An 18,285-nucleotide genomic window follows, 5' to 3' on the forward strand; every position below is an offset into this window, starting at 1 on the left:
GGTGTTAGTCTGCAGGGCATTCTGCATTACTGAAGGGGTTCAGCACATAGCACATTGCAGAAGATCATTTCTTGTAAGAAATCGAGGGGACATATATACTTGACAGCGTTACCCATGGAAGGGGTAAAACAGAACGTGATCAGCGATGCTTACTCAACTCCCAACAGCACAATTTGATGCCCAAAGACAAATGCTCATTTGCAACATTCAAAATTGACTTGCTAGGATATAGAGTGATAGCAACTGAAGTCTATACACACCTCCAAAGCCATTCATGTGCTCTGACCCCATCTAACAAGAGGTGGCATCATTTCTCGGCATTACCAACTCTTAATCATGATTCCCAGGTACACAGATTGCAGAGCCTCTTCGACAGCTACCACGCATCTGTGCAATGGGAGTGCACAATCGCAAAGGACACAGTATTTGGCACCAACATAATATTTCCACTTGTATTGAAATGTGCAAGAACTGACAAATAAACGAAACCACCGAGTTGTTTTTTTTAAAATTCATTTATGGGCAGCGCTGTCTAGACCAGCAGTTATTGCCCATCCCTAATTGCCCTGGAGAAGGTGGTGGTGAGCTGCCTTCTTGAAATGCTGCTGACCCTGTGGTGTAGGTACAGCCACAGTGGTGTTAGGGAGGGAGTTCTAGGGATTACCTAGTAGGAACGGCGATTATATTTCCAAGTCAGGATGGTGAGTGGCTTGGAGGGGAACTTGCAGATGGGGGTGTTCGCATGTAGCTGCTAGTCTGATCCTTCTAGGTGGTAGAAGTCACGGGTTTGGAAGTTGCTGTCAAAGGAAAGAGTCTGTGTGATTGTGCCCCACTCCTGCGTGGTACTGGGCTGTTTTCTCCATGACCCCCCCTCATTCAGCACTTTCACCTGGAGCTGCACCACCTGCCACACACCCTCCACCATCAACGAGCTCATGGTTGCTAAGAGGCGCCGTCAATGGCCAGGTCCGGGAGAGTGGGCTGGACAGATCTTGCGAGAGCTCCCGGAGCGCAAGCCCAGCTTGGGAGAGTCTTCCTGGCATCAGGTGTCAATCATCCTGGGGTATCCCACCTAGCCTCGCTGTATTGTTACAGTTTACCTTCTGGCTGTGTTGGTAATTTTCTACAGCCTTGTTCCCTTTGGCATCATTTAAAGATTGTCCAAAAATGGAAAAGCTGTAAACTGGAACTTTTGAACAATTTTGGGAAATTTTGGGGACACCAGGGTGTTTAATAAAAAAAAGAAAATCCAGGATTGCCCTAGAAAAACTGTGAAGGGACCTCCAGCAATCCGATAGCTGCACTGTACAATTAGGCCATTCTCTCAGCTCACTCATTACGATCGAGAGCACATATAAAGGTCACCCCAACCCTCCAGGATAGCCCTGGAGCCTCCAGGAATTAATTGCCAGGCAGCTGCCGCAGTAAAATCAAGGAGGAAAATTATAGAGGTAGGGAAGCAATTGAGTTCACCATTATAATTAATAAATGGAAATATTCCAACAAAAACTGAGCACCAAATAGTTGTTTGAGTTTCGCTTCTTGGAGATGGTCATTGCCTGGCGCAAATGTTACTTGCCACTTGTCAGCCCAAGCCTGGATATTGTCCAGATCTTACTGCATTTGGAGATGGACTGCTTCAGTACCTGAGGATTCGCGAATGGTGTTGAACATTGTTCAATCAGAAGCAAACATCCCCACTTCTGACCTTATGATGGAAGGAAGGTCATTGATGAAGCAGCTGAAGATGGTTGGGCCGAGGACACTACCCTGAGGAACTCCTGCAGTGATGTCCTGGAGCTGAGATAACTGACCAACAACCACAGCCATCTTCTTTTGGGCTCGGTATGACTCCAACCAGCAGAGAATTGACCCCCCCAATTCCCATTGACTCCAGTTTTGCTAGGGCTCCTTGATGCCACACTTGCTCAAATGCTGCCTTGATGTCAAGGGCAGTCACTCGCACCTCACCTCAGGAGTTCAGCTCTCTTGTCCATGTTTGGACAAAGGTTGTAATATCAGGAGTTCAGTGGCCCTGGCAGAACCCAAACCGAGCATCAGGGAGCAGGCTATTGCTAAGTAAATGTTGCATGATAGGTGTTAGTGACCCCTTCCATCACTTTTACTGATGAAGATTAGACTGGTGGGGCAGTAATTGGCCATGTTGGATAGTTTTCTTTGTGTACCAGGACATACCTGGGCAATTTTCCACATTGCCGGTAGGTGCCAGTGTTGTATCTGTACTGGAACAGCTTGGCTAGGGGGCCGGCGAGTTCTGGAGCACCACTCTTCAGTATTAACGCCAGGACCCCTAGCCTTTGCAGTATCCAATGCCTTCAACCATCTCTTGAAATCACATGGAGTGAAGCGAAGTAGTTGAAGACTGGCATTTCTGATGTTGGGGACTGCCTGAGGAGGCCAGGATAGATCACCCACTTGGCACTTCTGGCTGAAGATTATTACAAACGCTTCAGTTTGATCTTTTGCACTGATGTGCTGGGCTTCTCCATGGCCTGCTCCAGCTAATTGTTTAATTGCCCACCAGTTAATTGCTGCTTAAACATCAAGAAATAAGATTGGGACTGTACTCCGCACATTTATTTCCTTCAATGACCAACTGCTTACGCATCACATCAGCTGCCAGAAACTGACCACAAATACTACAAAGAATGAGAAGCATTTGCCTGTATCAATGCTCGTAAACACTAGCACATGTACCTCTATGGTAGAAAGTTCACTCTCCACACTAATCATCAAGCCCTGACTACAGTTAGCCACCTCAGAATCTGGTCATAGATCCCCATGTACAAATGGTCAGATTGTCTTCATCAGTATAACTGCAATGGTCAAGCATCTTGGCAGGTTCACTCAGAGTAGTTGAGATAGCTGCGCTATCACAGACACGTTAGCTACAGTGAAGCGATACTGAAAACTGCGATTGTCATGATTTCACACGTGACAAGACACAGACAGAACTGGCCCCGTATTTGAGTGCGCAATGATCCTACATTGTTTGGCACTAACTGTATCACCCACAGAACTTGAGCAATCTGTGTTGCATCTTGCCCATGAAGGGCATCTGGGTGTTAAGATGAAACAATCACCCCATGAAAGAGTCTGGTACCCAGCAATAGGTCAGTTTCTAATGAACTGTTCCAATTTTGTACAAAAATCACACTCATCAATCCACCACACACACTGACCAGAAAGACATCAGCCAAACATCTGACTCTTAGCTTTTGCATGCTGTTGACTATTAAACCATCACTGCCTTTCAACGAGAATGTCAGAAAGCAAAAGAAATTGCAAAGTGGTATGGTAAAGCAAAGGCTTCAAGCAAATGCGTGCAAGGAAATCACAATTTGAAGTTGGAGATTCAGATCGTAAACAGTCAAACCACAACCTCGCATCACATTTATCAGGACCAAAGCAGATCAAGCAGTTGCTTGGTAACTAATTTGTTGGATGACAACACAAAGACACTTGACAGTGAGCAGGCCAAGAGTATTGAGGACAGTGATTGAGAGGATATATTTCTCGTTCCAACAAGTGACCATGACATTGATTGTCATCCCACCGCCCCCCTCAACTGATAATGCAGAATCACAACCTCAAGTTTGTATACTTCAGCACCATCATTAACAACCTTTATATCTCAAAGGCTACTTCTGTACCTAGTTCAGATTGAGTTGTTTCTTAAAGAAAATGTTTGCTTATGATGGCTTAATTTAAAATAAAAAAGGTCCTTTAGGTTTACAAGGGTGAAAGATGTAGTATTCAATTGTGTCAGTTGACTCTGTTCTGGGGGCTGTTTGTCAAGCTTGGAGTGCGATTAGAGAGAGGGAAACAAACTAAACTGAAAACAGCTGGAAGCTTGTGACTGCAAACATTTTTAAATATAAAAAGTACTAAATAAAGCTCCTGCAACACAAACTGCTGGTGTCATCTCTACAATGCATAAAACACAGTTGCCTTGACTTTCACACTAGTTTAAGAGGAAAAACTTGGCTCTGTCCACAAAACTGACTCAATTTCCACAGCACTTTCTAATTGCACAAAATAAAGCTTTGCCCCAAAAAACTTAGACACACATGAAAGCTTTATTTAAAAAAACTGCTGTCAGCTATCATCTTGAATTGTAGCTAGTAAACAGTCCTTAGCTTAAGACATTTTCATCTATTAAAAATCACGTTACTCTCATTAGATGCTCATTAATTTTTTTTTTAGCTACCTAAATAAAACTGCACCAGTTTATCAATTTGATAAATATAACTTTGCTATGGGGTAAAGATGGGGAGTGGCATTGAGTTGCTCTGGCAGAGTACAATGGGCTGAATGGGTTGTAACCATTCTATGATTCTAGATTAAGGAATATTTCCAATTTTAAAAAAAACACTGCTTAATTGCACGGGGTTCATTGGAGGCTGTTCGATATATGCCAATGTGTCTGAGCAGCAAGTGGAAACGTGAACAAAAATAACTTCTGAAAGGTTGGGCAACTGATGCTCCAATTACTGATTACTCCCAAAGTGCAAACTCCACTAGTTTGAACACAGGAGGGAAGGACAATTTTAGAACTGGTAAGAAATATTTCACACTGTGAAGAACTAGAGGCAAAAACCCAAGTAACAATTACGTGTTACAATGGGATGACATTAAGAGGAAATATGGATTGCTGAATTAAAGGTAGACCCAAATTCCTCATTAAATTGAGGATCAGTTTCCCCACTCAATGTGGATTGAGGTTAAACACAAGGGTGCAACAAGTGTATATTCACAGACATACGGGCTACAGCCTTTCTGGCTTTGAAAGATCGCAATATAAAAAGTTATAAACATGGACGCTTTCATGTGCGATTCTCATTTGTCCCAAGACAGATTATTGTAAATTCTTATTGTATTGCCATTTATTGGACTCATCTAGCAGTTCTTATGCTCCTTTTAGAAAGCCAACAGTTTTAATTCTCAGAAGCTAATAGGAAAAGTACATTTAACTTTTGCAATATTTCAATGACGACTTGACCTGGAAATGATAAAACAATCTTGCAAGCAATTTTAAACAGTTAATATCAACTTTCAAAAAACATCCAACAGTTGTATTAAATATTGCATCAGAAGGTATCTGCTTTCATGACTGGCAGTTTCCAGTTACTGCACATTTAACTGATTTTAAGAGAGAAACGTTGACCATGTGGACTACATGAAGCATATCAAGTCCTTCGAAGAAACTAGAAACCCATCATCCTGGATCGCTCAAGTACATACATCACCAAGAAAAATGTGTTTGGCACCTATTGCTGAATGGGGGATAGTGAATGGGCAGTAGAATTGTACAGCACAGAAGCAGACTCATGGAAATCATTTTAAGTTGATTCTTTAACACAGTGGAAACTGGAGTGTTGATAGGAACTTAAGTCATTGAGAAAAATGTAACTCTAAATATGGCAGCCCCAAACTCTTGTTTCTAGCATAACCCAATGAATAAGTCACAGGCAGTCATTTATTCTGGGGGTGGGTGGTGGCGAAAAGAGAGTTACACTTGATAAAAGCTAAATAACTGCCTATTGGGAAATCTCAGTTTTAAATATTGCACAAGGTTAATAGCTTTCAGCTTATGCTCTTTTACAGGGGCCAATGGACACTGTCCATTCTACCAGAGCAAAAGATACAGCAGCATATCACTAGTCAGTTTTTATTGTCTCCTATTCTAGTTACGAGCACCATATAGCAGCATTAGAGCCATAAGTCATGTCCAATGCAAGAAACCTGCAGTTCCAGTGCACCTTAAGAGAGAATCATACACAACTGCAAAAAGCTATTTAACATTCGGTCTTTTATAATCCAGTTTCACATTCTAGAAGGATCAGCAACTTACATCTGAAATCTTGCAGTCCTTGTACAAGCAAAACAACCACACTCTTAATACTTTAAGTACTTAACGCCAAGTAAGCAAAAAAATACAATTGCACCTTTTCTTAAACTACCATATGGGCTATAATCAGCATTTCCAAAACACAACTGAACTAACATTAAGTTATAATACAGGTTACAATTTTAATTGCACAAAAATCCTTGATGCATAAATATTCTTCATTACACCAGTACAAAAATACTTGTACTCAATATTGTTCAAAATACTTTTAACAGGAACAGCTGATATTTGGCAAGACAGGTTTTCTCCAGAAGAGATGAGTTAACAATCCAAGGGCACTAAACAAAACAAAATAGGCTGTGGCAACTTCAAAAGTATACTGGTGGACATCCTTAAGCGTCAGCATGGAGATCCCTCCAACGACAAAAGAATCTGATGATAAAAGCCTCCTCTTAAGAGAGGATCTTTAGTTGGTAACAGCTCAATTCCACTTTGCGGAACTGCCTTCGCAAAATGGTCAGTCCCGGTCTATAGAAAAGGGGAGTAGGGGCAAAGGTCAAACACCAAGACCAAATGGATGCATTTACAAAATACATTTACAAAAGACAAAATACATTAGACGTGCTGTTCATGTGCCAGTCATTGTACTTCACAGTTCCATCAATGTCGGCCTTTAATTTTGAAGTTTCACAGCAGGGGTGCCATTTTACTGCTGGTCCTTGCACTAGATAGATCAGACTGCCAGGTTATAGATCCTCCCACATGATAATTCACCAGTAAAGTTCTTTAAATCCACAGTCCTCAGGTGACCACTCCTCAAGCTGAGTGGAAGCGAGCTAGTTGCCCAAAATCTCCTTCAGCAACTTGAACCCGAAAACAAAATCCAGTCTGTCCTTGCACATCACTCCATGGAGAAACTTGAATTCTTGGATAGGGGCAGTCTGGAAAGAGACAAACAAACACATCTTACAGATTAGATAGTATGTTCAGCCGCTGTGTGCACAACACATTTTTCAAATGGAAGAGCAATTCCACACCCAGAGCTGAGCGAGCCAATCAGGCGGGCCACGTCAAATGCTTGCTTGCTCTGCACCCGCCTCGCAACTGGTTTCACAAATATGGGGCACCTTCCAAATCTGTGACCCTCTACCATATCTACAAGAACGAGGGCTGGTGGCGCAGGGTACTAGCACACTGCCTTCAAGTCACAAATCGTTTCGGGCTTGGAATTACAATTGAGCTTCCCTCTGTTGCTGGGTCAAAGTTCTGGAACTGATCTTTACCACATGGATTGCAATAGGGCTTCTCATCACCACCTTCTCATGGCAGCTAAAGCCGGGCAATAAATCCTAGCCGTGCCAGTAATGTCCAAATCTTGTGAATGAAAAACAAAATTTTACTTTAAGCAGCACCAAGGAATGTAATTACGCCACCAATAAGGCTCTAGCTGGGATATGGTGCCCTGGATCTAGATGCCACACTCTCGGGAGGTCTAGGCCACAAGATTATGCTGAGGATATTTACTAGAATGGTACCGGAAATGAGGAACTTATGTAAGGAGAGATTGGAGAATTAGGGACTGTACTCCTGTGAGGCAGCAATTTAATAAGATATTCAAAAGCATGAAGCAATTTGGTAAAGTAAATAAACTATATAAAAAGTATGAAGCAGAAAGGTTAGTAACCAGAGACCACCGTTATTGGCAAAAATAACAGAAATGAAATCTCAATTTCTTTTTCTTTAATCAAATGCAGCAAGTTATTGTCTAGAATTCACTGCCCGTCTGGGTGGTGGAGCAGGTTCGCTAGCAACTTGCAAAAAGGGAATTGGATAGAGAGAAAAAAAAACTGCAGGACTGAGGAACAGGCAGGAGAGTGGGGTGAATTGAACAGTTCTTTCACAAGTGTCTATAGAAACGTGACTGGACAAATAACCTCCTGTGCATTATTAATCCCTTATTCCATTCAAGTAGAGGAATGAATGCCTGGACAGCCCACCATTAGTACAGTGCTGAAAATTTGTTATAAACAACATAAAACTGAAGAAAACATGGTTTGGACAAATTCCATACAAACATATGATTTGGGGGAGAGTAGGCCATTCAGCCCCTTGAACCTGCTCCACCATTCAATAAGATCACGTCCGATCAAATTGTGGCCTTCACTCCACTTTCCTGTCTACCCCTCACAACTTTTGACTCCCTCGTCAGTGAAGGATCTAACTCAGCCTTAAAAACATTCAATGATCTCGCCTCCTCAGCCCTCTGGGGAAAAGAATGTTCCACAGACAAATGACCCTCAGAGAACACAGCTCCTCATCTCAGTCTCAAATGAGAGACCCCTTTAAAAATAAAAGCAAAAATCTTGCGGATGCTGGAGATCTGAAATAAAGGCAGAAAATGTAGGGAAAAAGCTCAGGTCTGGCAGCATCTGTGGAGAGAATCAATATGAGTCATTCTGGACTCAACGTTAACTTTGTTTCTCTCCCCACAGATACTTCCGGACCTGCTGAGTTTTTCCGGCTTTTATTGTTTTTACCCCTTTTTTTTTTTAAAAAAAAAGCTGTGTTCCCTAGTTCTAGTCTTTCCCGCAAGGGGAAACATCCTTTCAGTATCCACCCTGTCAGGTCCCCTCAGGACCTTAAAAGGTTTCAATAAGATTCTCTCATCCTTCAAAACTCCAACAGGTATAGGCCTGACCCGTTCAGCCATTCTTCATAAGGTAATCCTTTCACCCCAGGAATCAGTTGAGAGAGTCTTTCCTGCACTGCCACCAATGCAGTTGTATCTTTAAATAAGGGAGAACAAAACTGTACAAAAGTGCCCCAGATGAGGTCTCACCAATAGCCTATACAACTATAGCAAAGCTTCCCTTCTTTTAGATTCTGTTCTCCTTGCAATAAATGACAACATTCCTTTTGCCTTCCTAATCACTTGCTGTAGCTGCATGCTAACTTGTGATTCATGTACCAGGACACCCAGATCCCTCTGTACCACATTGCAATCTCCCTCCATTTAAATATGGTGCTTTTCTATTTTCATCACCGTTATACGTCATCTGCCACATTATTGCCCACTCTCAACCAATCTACATCCCTTTGCAGACTCATGTCCTCTTCACAACCTGCTCTCCTACCTAGGTAGCAGCCATCTCTTCATTCAAGTCATTGTTATAGATTGTAAATAGGTGAGGCCCCAGCACCAATCCCTGTGGCACTCCATTTGCTGCATCTTACCAAAAAGACTCATTTATCCCTACATTCTGCTTCCTGTCAACTACCCAGCCATTTACCCATGTTAATCCCTAAAGCGTGAGCTCTTATTTCATGCTGTAGCCTTTGATATGGCACCTTAAAAAGGTCTTCTGGAAATCCAGGTATACCACATCTACAGGTTCCCCTTTATCCACATTGCTTGTTACTTCCTCAATTAGCAAAAACACAATTTCCCTTTCACAAAGTTATGTCAGTAAGATTTTCTAAGTGCCCTGCTAAAACCTCCCCAAAAACAGATTCCAGCATTTTCCCTGTGACAGGTGTTAAGCTAACTGGCCTGTAGCTTCCTGCTTTCCATCTCTCTCCTTTCTTGAATAGAGAGACAAGAGAAGTCACATTCATTATTTTCCAATTTGATAGGAGCTTTCCAGAATCTAGGGAATTTTGGAAAATTAAAATCAATGCATTGCCTCTCTCAGCAGCCATTTAGTTTAAGACTCCAGGGTAACATTCGTCAAGGTCTGGGGGACTTGTCAGCTTTTAGTTCTAATAATTTCTTCAGTACACTTCCCTGGTGACAACGCTCCACCCTCACTTCCACCTCTTGATTTACAAGTATTTCTGGGATGTTACTGGCATCTTCCACAGTACAGACATACAAAATGTATGTTCAATGCATCTGCCATTTCCTCGTTTCCCATTAATACTTCGCCAGACATCCAATGCTCATTTTACTCACTTTTCCTTTTTAAAATGCCTGTAAGAACTTTTACTCTTTATATTTTAGCTGGTCATTCTTTGCTGTTTTCTATATCCTGTCCAATCTTCTGAACTTCAGCTAATCTTCCAGAAATTGTATGCGTTTTCAATCTGATACCACCTTTAGCTTCCCTAGTTAGCCACAAATGATCCATCCTCCCTCTAGAGTCTCTTTCTCACTGTAAAGAATCTTTGCTGAGTGTTACAAAATAGCTCCTTAAGTGTCTGCCACTGCATCTCTACTGACCTACCTGTTAACCTAATTTCCCAGTTTGCTTTAGCCAGCTCTGCCCTCATACCATAATTGCCTTTAATTAAGTTTAAAACACTAGCCTTAGAACTGCTCTTCTCTCCCTCAAACTGAATGCGAAGCTCAATCATGTTATGATCACTGCTACCTAGGGGCACAATGACTGGGTCAATACTTAATCCTGCCTCATTGCATCTTACCAGATCTAGAATAGCCTGCTCTCTGGTTGGCTCTGGAATATGATGTTTCAAGAGACTGTCCCAAAAACACTATAAATTCATCTTCCAGGCTACATTTACCATTGGATTTGTCCAATGTAGATTAAAGTGACCCATGGTTATCACTGGTATCTACCTCACGAGCCCTCATTTCTCCTTATATATGACAGTGTAGTTACTGCTAAGGGCCCTAAACTACTCCCACAAGGCTCATTACCTTTGCTATTTCTTATCACTATCCAAACTAAGTCTATATCTTGATATTTAGAAGTAAGACTCTTTCTCTCTCTTTTGTGCTAATGGCATCCTTAATTACTGAGCTACCCCTCCTCCTACCTTCCTGGCCATCCGAATGTTATATACCCTTGAATATTCAGATCCTAGCCTTCGTCTCTAATAGCTATCAAATCATGCACATTTAGTTCTATTTGAGCTGACAGTTCATAATATTGTTATGAATGCTATATGCATTTGGATACAAAGCCTTTAGTTTGGTCTTTTTTTTTATCAACTTGTAACCTCTAGCCTTATCTGCTGGCACATTTAGAGTTTGTACACTGTCTTCCTGCAATGCTCAGTTTACCACTTCTCTTATAGCTATCTTGCTCTCGCCTCATTCTATTCCTTCAAATTCATTACATCTTCCCTCACTTAATCCCTTGTCCCCACTATTTAGTTTAAAGCCCTCGCTACCACCCTAGTTATACAATCCGCTAGAACACCTGTCCCAGCATTGTTTGGATGAAGCCAATCCAAACGGTACAGCTCTCACTTTTCCCGTACTGATGCCAGTACCCCATGAAGCGAAACCCATTTCTCCCACAACAGTCATTAAGCCTCAAACTTAACTCTAATCTTAATTAGCCCTACGCCAAATAGCTCGTGGCTCAGGTAACAATCTGGAGATTACCTTTGAGGTGCTGCCTTTTAAATTTAGCCCCTAGTTGCTCACACTCCAAGTAAAACCTCTTTCCTAGTCCTACCTACGTTACTGATAACGACATGGACCACAACAACTGGACCCTCCCCCTTCCACTGCAAGTTCCGCTCCAGCCCTGAGCAGCTGTCCCAAACCCTGGCACCAGGCAGGCAACACAGCTGTCTGGACTCTCGCTCTCGGCTACAGAGAACTGTCTACCCTCCTGACTATACTGTCTCCCTACTACAATCACATTCCCATTAACTCTCTCACTTGAATGGTTTCCTGTACCACAGTGCCATGGTCACTGTCTGTTCATCCACCCTGTAGCCCGCACTACATGAATCTGCTGGACGTTTGGAAGGACTGAGGCTCCTCCACTTGTGCCTACTTGAAGTCTATACCTGCATCACTTGCAGTCACACCGTCCTGTCTCTGACTGCAGACCAAATTGGAAACCCTATCCTAAGGGGTGTGATTAAGGTGTCCAGCTATCTTGCCACTCCCTGATACAATCGCAGTTTGCAAAGCTCAGACTCCGGCTCATTAACTCTGAGCCAAAGTTCCTCCAGCAACAGGCACTTACTGCGGCTTGTTTACCTCTGGCTACACTGGTGGCCATGTGCTCCAACATAATCCAGCTGCAATGAATTACTTTAATGTTTAATCCTCTAACCCTGCATTGCACTTTTTAAAAAAAAACTATTTCAATTGATGTTGTAGTTACCCTGATTGAAATTGAGATGGCATGGGGGGGTGCGGGGAGGAGAAGAGCGTGAGAATACCCAATCACCTACCTCTTTACCGGTGATGTCACATGCAGGCTGCTAGCCCCGCCCTGCCACTCCTGCAGATGTACTGGCTCAGGAGAATGGTTTCAGGAATTTTGCATATACAGCTTTTTTCACCTTGGAAGGAGTAATCTTCTATTTTCTAAATTATCCAAAATCATTTAGACAATTTTCTGAAGTTTATTTATTCTTTCATGCTACGTGGGCGTCGCTGGCAAGGCCAGCATTAGCTGCCCATTCCTAACTGCCCTGGAACTGAGTTGCTTGCTAGGCCATTTCAGAGGGCAGCCAAGAGTCAAATTAATGCAAAAGGTAAGACATGGGTAAGTGGAGAGGCTTTCTAGTGAGGGTAATGCGTAGAAAGCAATTGGCTTTGCATCAAGTACAACACCTACTCCAGGTGGCCAAGGATGCATCTGCCAAGTTTGAGCTGGTTCGGTCAATGTCAAACAAGCATTCAGATCACATTCCTGTCCTTTCTTGTAACAAGCACCAGAATTAAACCTGGACAATGAAGGGAAGGAGCAAGATAAAGGGGAGAAGAACAGGATGCTGACCATCTTAATTACGATCCAAGGTACTTACTAAATACTTAACAAAACTGACGGGACTTCCATCCTTGCGGCGAAGCTTCAGATGGAGGATACCAGCGCATCTGAAACAAAGAAGAGCAAATCATTGTATTTGCAAGACAATCAATTTAGTGGTACAGTATTTAGGGCTCCCCTTCAATGCACCAATTAAATTTTCACAGTATACCGGTTGCAGTAACCGGTGGACATTTTATTGAACATCATTCTTTAAGTCGTCCCTTTGACCACTGATTCAAAGCATGGTCCTGATTTAGAACATCAGGTATATGTGGGTACAAGAGAACTCCAAAACCTACTGTCCCCCCATGGTACTAAAGCAAGTTTCATTAGTAAACCCTCTTACTCAATTCTAACATGTTAAGTTATCCCCAAGTAGCATTCTGGATGAAACAAAGTTGCTGGTTTCTGTCATGGTTTGGTTGGCTCGTTGTGCATCATGGAGAAGCACAATCTGTAACTCACTAACTAACACAGACACCCTAAACCTCCTGTGGACTTAGTATTAAGAACATTGGCTGCTAATATTTTTCAAATCATTATGGAGTGTGGGCTTCACTGGCTGTGCCAGCATTTATTACCCATCCCTAATTGCCCTTGAGAAGGTGGTGGTGAGCTGCCTTCTTGAACCGCTGCAGTCCCTGTGGTGCAGGTATACCTACAGTGCTGTTAGGGAGGGAGTTCAAGATTTTGACCCAGCGACAGTGAAGGAATGGTGATATATTTCCAAGTGAGGATGGTGAGTGGCTTGGAGGGGAACTTCCAGGTGGTGGTGCTCCCTTGTGTCTGCTGCCCTTGTCCTTCTAGATGGTAGCAGTTATGGGTTTGGAAGGTGCTGCCTAAGGAGCCTAATCTCACCTATCGTTAAGGCCACTGCTAAATCCAGGCAATTGCAGCCATTTCTCAATTCTTGAGACATTGGGAAATTAACCAGCAATTTACCAGAGTGTCTCAATACATCGAATTGCAAGAATCTGGCTTTCTTTGGGACAGAAGTGATCAACGAATGCTAGATAGGAGTGTTGTCTTTACAGCGACTGCTGGAACAGTTGACATTTTATCCATTCCCATTACATTTGATCCACATTCAAAATTAAATAGTGATCTCTAGATTAACATATAAATCATTAAAAAGGGTGTTTCGATGTTGTAGCCAAATCTGCACTCCGATTTTCAGAAATGCACATGAAGGGCCCAGGGGGAGGGGAATGATATCACAACATGCTTAACAAAATTCCCACAGGAGCTCTCCTCTTGAATTCAAGGCAAATTCAAACTGATTACAAAGTTGCCCACCTTATACACCTTGTCCAAAGCATTGCTTTACAGTTACAAAGTACAACAATATGAATTGGGCAGTGGTTTCTTGACCGAAGAATAAATTGAATCAAGCATGGATTCACAATACAAAGCTCATAATTATTTGAAATAATTTCTGGTCAAGCTTCCTGTGGTACAGGGGAAAAAGAGTGAGAATAGTCAGTTATATTTAATCTAAATCACCACAACGTATGCAGATCAAGCCATGAAACCTTAAGGGATACTGGACTTTGTCAAGTTCAGGGAATTTACCCCTTCGCATAAAGTTTAGAAAGGGGACATCCATTGGCCCCTGTGGGAGCTGCTAAGGCACATTTTGCAGCGTCAGAAGATGTGATGTGTTCAGCCTTTGCTGCTCCTGGACATCGAGCAGCCCCTGCAACTTCTGGAATACAAGCTGCCAAACCTAAATGTTGCAATGGGCTAACCAAGGGCCCGCTACTTCAAACACTAAGGAGCCCAAGCCAATCTGGGCTATTGGCCAATTATCCTGAATTATACTTTTAAAAATCTGTATAAGTGACCTCCTCCCTATTTGCAAAATACTTAAAGCCATTTTTTATTTTAAAAAAAAGCATCGAGGCTATGGTCATCCACCTACAGCTTCATTGGGTCAATCGCAGTCTAGATGTCAGATATCAGGATCCCAAAGCAGGTCGCCTTCTCCCAGCTTGGGCAGAAAAGATGACAGAAAAGTAGAACGTGCTGAAAGCCGACATGAAGAGACGCAAAACACTGACATCAGCTCCTGGGAGACCATCACCCTGGATCAATCCAGATGACAGCAGAGACTGAGGGAAGGGTCCCAAGCATTTTGAGGCCCAGCAACAGCCAAAAGGAAGAGGAAAAGCGAAGAGCAACAAAAAGAACAAGCGACGACCCAAATATATTACATAACCAGACATCCCACATGACAACAAATGCTCTGCAGTCTGCAAATCCCGAATTGGTCTCAGCCGCCATCTTTGCATTTCTGGAAGACAATCATCCTCGCTAGCAAGGGATAATCACTAATACTTAAAAAGTTCAAATGGGTTGATTTAATATAAAACAATTAAATCTAATAGGTTTAAATCTAATTGATTTTACTTTTTAAAATCAGATTTATGACTTCCGGATTTACTGTTTAAATTTATTTGATCAAATTATTGTGCTTTCAAAAGGGACAGAGGTGATCAAAAAAGTAGACAATTTTCCTAAATTTAAAAACGTAGACGCTGATTTGCCAACCCCTTTATAATGCAGTACCTTATTTACCCCTCCCAAATTTGTCCACAATTGCCTACATTAGCCTGCCTCACTGCTGCCCAACAAATCCATTCAAGAAACCACAAGCCTGCATTTAGGAGACCAGAAATTGTAAACCGGAGGCTGAACTAACTAATCTATATGGTCATTTGGTTTCACAGAACTCAAGTATTGCTGAAAGACATGTTGTTGAAGCTTTTCGTCTTTTACTCATCAGGACAATTTGCAAGAATACCAAAACGTTATGGGAATAACAATTTACACCACGAGAAGAGTGCTGATTGGTTAGCAAGTAGGCTCTGATTGGGAGAGGCATCTCCATGGAGAATGCACCAGTTAGCTGATGACTGACAGTTAATTGCCAAGTTTTGGTTAAATTCAAACTAGGCTGGTCAATTTTGATTGGTCAAGGCATTGCCCTGGGAGTGAACCAGAGAATGTCTGTTGCCTATTTTGTTCAATTGTAAAAGGCTTAGTGTGTATGTTTTCTGTCTGCTTGCAAAGGGTAGGACCCTGTGTACTATGTAGTAGTTTCTAACATGCATGAGCGATCCACACTGAATCTTAAATTGGTTGTCCCTGTAATTCTTGGGTATTGTTGCAAATTGTCCTGATGGTTGCAAGTTAAAGCGTTTTTCAGCAATATTAACTAATTGATAAAAGTGCATTATCTGTGTGCACGTGCACAAGTGTCTGACGTCTTGTTAATTTGGGGTGAGTGAGAGACAATCAAATAACCTTTATTTTTAAACTCTCAAAAGGTTGCTGCTGAGTTACTTAATTGGAATGCATATTTCAAAAAAGAAAAGAAATTACATCTCTTTCCATACAAAAGACATCAATTATGGGCAGTAAGAGAGGACATACATTATCTGACAAAACATTTATATTTCTAGACAACAGCTCACCTTAGCCAAAGTGTAAAGGGCAAAACATTCCCCTAACTGATGTGGAGCAATGCTCCAGGATAATCGGAAAACTAGTTTTAAACACAAATTCACTCAATCCATACATTTTTGGTTCAGAGCAGCGAATCATGGAAAATAGAGGCCTTTTAGGTCAGGGGACATGAATCTTCTTTATCCATTCAGCTGCACTAATGTAGGTCATGTGCAGGTGATCAATTTCAAGACCAGAAGAGCTCCAAGGGCTGTGGGAAAGGGAACTCAACACATCCAGCCAGATTTGTCCTGACATCAGCCAAGACTTGGTGACCTCAATCTGACTAAAGGCAGAATACAAACCAGAGTGTTTCAAAAATTTGATTGCTGCAACAGAAATCATTTCTCAAAGTTATGAGCCCAATGTCAGGCTGTAGGTTGCAAATGAAGTGCTATTCGTTAAGTGAAAAAAAATCTTACTTCAGGCTTACTTTAAGCTAAAAGCACCAGTTAGTTTAGCTTCACGCAAAAAAGAGAAAATCTCCAGCTCTGTTACTTCTTGAAAAGATGCAAGAATTGGATAAGTGGTTTCAATCAACAAAAACTAACCTTGGAAGAACACAGGTTTTAATTAAAATCAACTGCCAATAAATGCAACAGATGTTATCGGCATTTGGGCCATAAAATTGCAATGTTGTTAAACAAAAAAAGTGTCAAGCTCTTGACGACTGGTGAATTGTTACTGGATATTTTGGATTTGCGTTCAACTTGGATCGATAATGCTGGATTAAGCGATTCCCAACCAGTGAACCACCACCATCCTACAATGATAGCGAGTCCAAATTGGACAGTCCAAGTTAACTACACTATCCAGCTGGAGGCTACAAATTAATAAACAACAAATAGCCAAAGCACCAAGCAGGGGAATGGAAAATTTTACTGATTCACAATCCAAAATTCACTGCATGAAAGGGTAGTGAAAGCAGATTGAATGGGAACTTTCTAAAGGAAATTGGACTTAGACTTGAGAAGGCAACTTTTGCCAGACTACGCTGCAAATAGAGCCAGAAAATGGGACTAATTAGTAGCTCAGACAGCACAGGCTTGATGGGCCAAATAGTCTCGTTCGGTGCTGTATGACTTCAGTTTGGGCAGACTGCCTTTGGCATTTCAGTTTACTTAAACAGGCGCTCATCTTCCAAGTTGAAGAGTCAAGTATCTGTGCCTTCCGTCATCTGAAAACTCTCAAAAACAACCAGCCAAATCATTTGACAGTTGTTTCAAGCAATGAACACTGTACATTGAGGCAACAGGTTTTTTTTGGGAAGTGGGGATAGGAAGAGGGAAAATATTTAAGTCAGAGACAGAGGCATGAAGCGTGGCATCAAGATGTGACTGTGGCTGAGGGGTACGCAACAAGAGGGAACCACGCAGATTTAACCCAAATCAGAGGGAGCGCCAAACTGGATTTGGAAATAAATCATAGCATCCAGAAGAGTATGGGTTTCAGAAGTCCGCTATTGAAGGCAACAAGATAGAGTGTCACACATCCAAATCTACTGTTGGCAAAGATATGTGGTATTGTATGCAGGGTAGATGGAAGCAAAAATAAAGAGATTTTTTTCCCCATTCATGGGATGTGTGTGTTGCTGGCTAGGCCAGCATTTATTGCTCACGATTAAACGAATGGGTAAAATTGTGGCAAATGGATTTCATCGTAAGCAAATGGGAGGTTAGCCAATCTGGACCATAAGAGAAGTTTGATCAGAATACCTTATAAATAGTGAAAATCTGGAAAGAGGGAAGTCTCAAAGAGACTTAGGGGCCCATGTGCCCACATTAAAACATAATGAATTGGTACAGAAAATAACAGGCTAACAGAATGCTGGCCTTTACGTCTAGAGGACTAAAGTAGAAGGATGGGGCTTCTTTGAAACAAAGCCATGGTCAGACCACACCTGGAGTAGTGTTCAATTCTGGGCACCACATCTCAGGCAGGATGTGCTGGAGTTGGGAGGGATTGCAGTGTAGACTTACCGGAACTACATCCGATTCCGTGGGTAGAACGACAGATTACACAACGAGATGGATTCCGAAGAATTTAGAAAAGTTGAGGATTTGATCCTAGTTTGAGATGTTAAAAGGGAATTAATCTGGTAGCTAGAACAAAACTGCTTCTGGTGATTGGAGAGTCTATGGCAGTGAGGGTGGTGGGGGGTACATG

At 42.1% G+C, this 18,285-nt stretch overlaps 1 protein-coding gene across 3 annotated transcripts in view; it reads right to left on the reverse strand.

Annotated features, from left to right (window-relative positions):
- Positions 1 to 5,816: 5,816 nt before the first annotated feature.
- LOC121271977 (RNA-binding protein with multiple splicing 2) overlaps positions 5,817 to 18,285 on the reverse strand; it is a 98,909-nt gene continuing 86,440 nt past the window's right edge. For all 3 annotated transcript variants that reach the window (XM_041178243.1, XM_041178245.1, XM_041178244.1), the window contains 2 exons: positions 12,608 to 12,677; positions 5,817 to 6,813 (listed from right to left, as the gene is read on the reverse strand). In XM_041178243.1, coding sequence (XP_041034177.1) covers positions 12,615 to 12,677 — 63 coding nt within the window. In that variant the 3' untranslated portion in view covers positions 5,817 to 6,813; positions 12,608 to 12,614. The remainder of the gene's footprint in view (positions 6,814 to 12,607; positions 12,678 to 18,285) is intronic.

The sequence above is a fragment of the Carcharodon carcharias genome, chromosome 32, assembly GCF_017639515.1.
Source record: "Carcharodon carcharias isolate sCarCar2 chromosome 32, sCarCar2.pri, whole genome shotgun sequence".
Taxonomy (NCBI): domain Eukaryota; kingdom Metazoa; phylum Chordata; class Chondrichthyes; order Lamniformes; family Lamnidae; genus Carcharodon; species Carcharodon carcharias.